Below are 6,027 nucleotides of genomic sequence, written 5' to 3' on the forward strand. Positions count from 1 at the left end.
AAAAATAATTTATTTGAAATTGTCAATATGATGCTCATAAACTAGTAAGATACAGAAACAGAACACTTATTCAATGATGAGTTAATCTACCTATATAATTAGTCAGACATTTTTAAACTTACAATCAATTTAAAGAATCATGAAACGGGATAATTTAAAAAATTTTTTAAAAAACGGAAGCTAAATTTACTTAAGGTGGTTTTGACCAGAATCTTTTTAAATAGTTTGTTAACGCCTTAGGTAGCTTAAACTATCAATTTAGAAATCTTCGATTTCCCCCGCATTTTCGGAATTACCCTGTTCGAAGATAGATCAGAAAAATATTTTTTATAAAAAAAACTCACATAGAAATTTCGGATGATTGAGGTGTCGAAAGTAATCCTGCTAAAAGGAAAATCGTCATAGATCCGATAAGACATCACGATTGTAATGCATTGCGTTCGATAGGTGGCATTAAAATTCCCAACGTTGATGCCCAACACAAAGCTTGCCAAATGGTTCACAAGTACCCCACCATATCTTCTGTCAAGTCAATATATAAGAAAATTTACCTGGGGGCTAAACAGTCGAAATTTGTTCGCTATTTGTCGGTATCAGGTGACGATTCTTCAATTTAAAATTCTAGATTTGAAATCAGTGAATACCAGTCTTTTTAATTGGATTACTTTTTTCCGTAAAGTATAAAGAAAATGCAATCAAAGGACCTGGTTATATTTTTGTTTTTGGTTACGATGGCAATGGCGAACCCAACGAAAATTCAGGATCACCCAAAAAATTTGGAACAAATTGTGTCGAATCTGACAGAGGAAATGGATCACCTTAATCAGCAAGAGTCTATTGAAATTTACGGAAATATGATTTGTCTAGAAAAAGTCGCGGTGGAAGCTGAAGATCTTGCAGAAGTGCATGCTGAAAAAGACCCACTAGTGAGAAGGATTGACGAATTTCTCAGAAGCAGAAAAATCCAAATTAAACTCCCGAATGACGGATCACCTGCTGATTTCTTTGGAAGAGCACTTGGAAAGAGTAATATTGAATTTGAACTTAGAGGACTTACTCATGGTGCATCAGAAGGTATGTAATATTGCAAATAATATAACTTATTAAATTTAATCAGCTGTTGATTGTATGATTTAGGAAAGAGTTCAAAATGTTTTTATTTAATAATGATACTGATCATATTTTATGCGATCTTCTTCATTAAATACTTTTTCTTCATTGTATAAGAGTTTATTGAAATTAAAATTAATTGAATCTTTTCGTATTAGTCTACTATAAAGTAGCTTCTGTAAGGAAAGCATTGCACGTCTAATTATGACTAGTCTTTTTACCAGACCTATACTGAAGCTGCATGAAAAAAAAATGTTTCATATCATATGCATACATTTCTAAAATTATAAAAATTTTAACAAATCATTTTGATTGCCATCTATGGATATACCGACTGAAAATGTCTGTTAGAAAATATTCCGAAAGCAAAATATATTATTATTTTTATCGAATCTCAGGAGTAAAAAACAATAGAGCTCCTTTTAACTAAAATAATAATTGAGATTTTGCTTTCGCAGCATTTTCCGATAGAGACCAATTTTAAGTAGATACATCCATTAATGCCAGACAGACGTACTCTACAAATGATTTGGTTTTCTACGTAGAATAAATTTGTATAATTAGTGAAATTTTTATTTGAATATAAATTATAATAATAATAATTGCAAGTAAATAAGTTTTTGATAAGTTTCTTATTACGTTCTTTAATGGCATACAAATGTTTTTCATACATTATGCATCTATATCGATGAAGTAAATTAGTAGGGCAACAGTAATTAGACCCTCGAAGCATTACAAAGGTATATTTTAGTAGTGGAATCGAATGCGTGAAATAATTATGAATTTGGTCATCCCGAACTAATTAAGCTATTACTATGTATTATAAATAATTAGGTTAATAAATGCACCGAAGATTAATTTAATAGTTATGCATTACTTGCAGATATTAACATATGTTATAAGTTAGTCTTTGAGTAGTGTTTTAGAAAATTACATTTAGAAATTTATTACTTATTTAAAATAAAAGTATGAAATTATAAAACAATTGCGAATTAAATTTTACGTGCTTAAATATTTGCATTATAATATTACAGTTATCACTGTGATTGCAGATCTAATTATTCTTCAAATTATTCTTTTCAATATAGAATATACTCAAATATCTTTTTATTTAAAAAATAATAATAAATCATTCCAAAACTATTTTGTTATAAAAGAGGGACAAATAATTTAGATCAGGGTTCCTTTTCCTAAATAAAAATTTTTTATTTAATTTTTATTTAAAAAAAAAAATTTTTAATTTATTTTAAAATTATTTTAAAAAATAAAAAATTTTTATTTAAAAAATAATAATAAATCATTCCAAAACTATTTTGTTATAAAAGAGGGACAAATAATTTAGACCAGGGTTTATTTCCTAAATAAAAATTATTTTGATTTTAATTCCAATAATCCTGCACATTAGTTATTTTTGTTGATTTCATAAAACATAATGTTAGTATTAGTTCAATAAGCAAAGCGCCACTTAACTTTGGTGATCTAGGAGAAGCCTTAAGAACACGGTGTAACGGCGTACGATTTCTACTATACCAAAATTGTTGTCGCAACGATTTTCGTCCACTCGAATTGAGATGTGGAGTTTTCCATTTAGGAAATTAAGCAAAAGTCACTAAAGAAATTTTTTTTAAACTAAAAATTTTAGAATTACAACAATTTCTTAACATCTTTTTCTGCAATTCCAAGAACTTAGCCCTAAATAAAGTTTCCTTAGTACATTTTATTTGATTTCATAAATGGAAAACTCGATATCTCAATTCATGTAGGCGTAAATTGTTGCAAATTATATGTCGGTATAGTAGAAACCGTATGACGTGTCACATGGTCTAAGATGGTTTGGTTGGTAAAATCCGATAAAAAATTGAAAGTTGTAGAAATGGCGCATACATTTTTTAGAGAACGTAAAAATTGATTAAAAAGTGATTCGGTTTTTGCTTTGTAGAATCGGAAAAAATTGTTTAGAAATCTGGTCGCTAGTTAATGCTATATTCTTTGTGAGTTTAAAGTCAAAGAATTCGTTCGTCAGTTATCGTGGCTACCGTTAGAGAGCAAACGAAATACAAGAAAATGGCGGTCCAAAGCTTTAGGAAGTTTATAATCTCATCAATGGATAAAATTTAAATTTAGATGTATTTTCCGTAAGTTTTAAGATTTCTAAATGTAAGGGACTTGGCTCAAAAAACTTGTAAAATATTATGGCATGATAAGATGCAACAAAAAAAACCTAAATTTTACCTGTGCACTCCCTTAAACCATTCCGCGCGGACCCACGGACACTGCTGGAATAATGCATAACTTTTGACGAGAAAAGTATATTCTTATTTTTCACACCCGTTTTCAAAGTCAGATCTGCAGAATTTGCTATAATCAATTCAATATTTATAGCCAGATAAATTTCGAATATCAGCTAAACTAAAAATTTCAAATAAAAAATTTTATAATGAATTCCTGGTTTATTGATATTTACTTTCAAACTAGTTTTTATTTTTACTTGAGAATAATATAAAAATATTCCTTCTTGTTTTAAACAATATTCTCTTGACTTAAACGAATGAGATGGCATTGCGGATAATTTAATTTTCTTAATGAAATTTACTGAAATTCAAACAGTAGAAAAATGTGTATGCAAATAATATGAATAAGAATACAAAACTCTTGGTATAATAATATTTTATTAATTTGTTTAACTTTTTCTTATACTACTGCCGAAACAAATAAAATATATTCTCTAAAACGAAAATCGTTTGTATAAAAAAAATATCATTCGAAGCAAAGTTGAGGTAATCTTTTCTCTTAGACTATTCAGTTACCTTTTTAATTATTAGAATGTTTACCTAAATGTTACAAATGTATAAAAAAGTACGTAAAAATATTTTAATAATAATAAATTTGAAAATATATATAAAGAAAAGGTTTTAAGACTTGTAAATTCATTTTATAAATTATCCGGAAGTTTAGAATCGCATATGTTGAAGCTGCGTTCCAAAGTGAGCAAGCATTGTATCCTTGGCCTTACTCGATGCCCCAGCATGGAATGAAGTCGATGCCCGCGTGGCATAATCTTATACCGACGTGCCTTTCCAATCCTTCGCCAATCAAAAGCAAGTAGGTCTACCATCAAGAATTCCATAGGTTTAAAACCAGGCCAAACAGTATTCCACTTTCGTATTGGTCGAAACCTCCTCATTCGAAATCATTCGTTCGACTTCTCACTTTTTACTTCTTCAAATTCAAAAATTTGCCTCACACTCCAAAACACGTCGTTTTTGTCAATCTTAGACATACTTTATTGTGAGCCTAATCTACAAATACTCTCCAGAAGAATCTTCTGCACCTGCAACCAATACAGGGTCGCGAGACATCTGCTTTTCAGGGGATCGATCGTTTCGTATTACAAACCGAAAGTTTTGGGAGCAAAAAGCCGTAATCTTGTGCCACTTCCTTAGATCCGTAATCTGGTCGGAGGCTGTAGAAGGGTAAAGTTTCTCAAAGGAGGTCATCACCTCAGTAGGGACGAAGGAGGATTTTTGGTATCTGGGACATCGGAGGCACGAGGAAAGATCGGGGAAGGGACCTTGAAAGAGAGTGCCGACATTCGAAGAAAGTTGGCTCGAGGATATGCGCGAACCTAATACTTTTTTTAATGTGGCACATTCTCCTCTCCTCCAGTCCCTCACGACTCCTTTTCTCCTATTTCCCTCTAAAACACTTCCAAAATCTCAAACGTAAATCAAGCCATTCCTCACACACAAAGGCTATTTCTCTATCGCTAGTTTGCCCCGGATGTACCTTACCATCAAACACTGACACGAATACTAATTTAAAGCTTCTGAGAAAAACTAGAGATAATCACTCTTCGGAATCTTCACTTTCTCCGCGAAGAAAGTCAAGAAATAATCGCTTCCTTTGGGTGCAATTGTCTCACTTTCTGCCGAAATTTATTCTCTTTGCCCAGAGGTGAAGAAATCGACCCTACATGTTTAAGCTCATACAGTTTATTTTATATTTTTCTTTTGCAGATTTCTTCGTCATTGAAAGTTCTTTCAGTTTAGTAAGTAATAATTTCTTTTTTTTCATTTTTTGTGTTTTTTTTTTTGTTTCAGCGAGGACAAAGCTGAAGAGGATCATCCTGCCACTTCTCCTGGCTCTGAAGCTGAAGGCCCTTATCGTTTTACCTATAGTAATTACAATAATTGGACTTATTGGTATCAAAGGCCTGGGTGCCGGGCTAATGGCCCTTTTGTTATCAGGCGCAGTTGCTTTGAAAGCACTTCTCACTCCACCACCTCCTCTATCTGCAAGGGTCAGTTACGGAATTGTGAAGCCACATGACATCCACCATGATCACTGGCATAGATCACAGGAAGAGATCAACCAACCGTACAGAGGCTGGTCACCTGATTATCCCATCGATCAGTATCCTTACCAGGAAATTCCCTAAAAGGGAGGCTAATATTTATGATAACTTTATTCAATCATTCGATCGCAACTATTTATTCCCTGATATGCCATTTAATAAATTATTATTCTTTTTTGATAAATCCATTTGTTATTGATTACTTGCACATATCTTTATTAGTTATAAGTAGTTGTCAAATACAGATTTTTTTTTGAAAAACAGCGCAATACATATTACTTAATTCAAAATACTTTTTCGTAAAATTCCAAAATTTGTACTAAATTATTAAATTATTTAATTACAAGGCGATCTCGTGGACTCTCCAGAGTAAAAATTCTTCGATTTGAGTTCGACTTAGTTATGTCTTAGTTCGTCTCCAAGACATTGATGTCTATCTGCGTCTCAAAACTGAGACGAGACATAGTCCTTCGTCTTACTTTTATAGCCACGACAGGTAAAATGACGTTTACTTCTCTCATGTCGAGCCTTGTATTGGCTAAGACGACGTTTACTTGTCTCAA

General features: G+C 31.7%; 1 protein-coding gene across 1 annotated transcript; it reads left to right on the plus strand.

Moving 5' to 3' along the window:
* The first annotated feature begins 616 nt into the window (after nt 1–616).
* LOC117168057 lies at nt 617–5,648 on the plus strand. Its single transcript, XM_033353406.1, has 2 exons — nt 617–1,074; nt 5,211–5,648. Exons 1-2 carry the CDS (start codon nt 690–692, stop codon nt 5,546–5,548), a joined length of 723 nt encoding a protein of 240 aa, XP_033209297.1. The 5' UTR covers nt 617–689; the 3' UTR covers nt 5,549–5,648.
* Nucleotides 5,649–6,027: the final 379 nt, after the last annotated feature.

The sequence above is a fragment of the Belonocnema kinseyi genome, chromosome 2 (genome assembly GCF_010883055.1).
Source record: "Belonocnema kinseyi isolate 2016_QV_RU_SX_M_011 chromosome 2, B_treatae_v1, whole genome shotgun sequence".
NCBI lineage: Eukaryota > Metazoa > Arthropoda > Insecta > Hymenoptera > Cynipidae > Belonocnema > Belonocnema kinseyi.

Coding starts and splice junctions, on each gene's coding strand:
- LOC117168057 (XM_033353406.1), top strand. CDS start 690: ATGCAATCAAAGGACCTGGTTATATTTTTGTTTTTGGTTACGATGGCA. Junction 1,075..5,210: donor TACTCATGGTGCATCAGAAG/GTATGTAATATT, acceptor TTTTTGTTTCAG/CGAGGACAAAGCTGAAGAGG.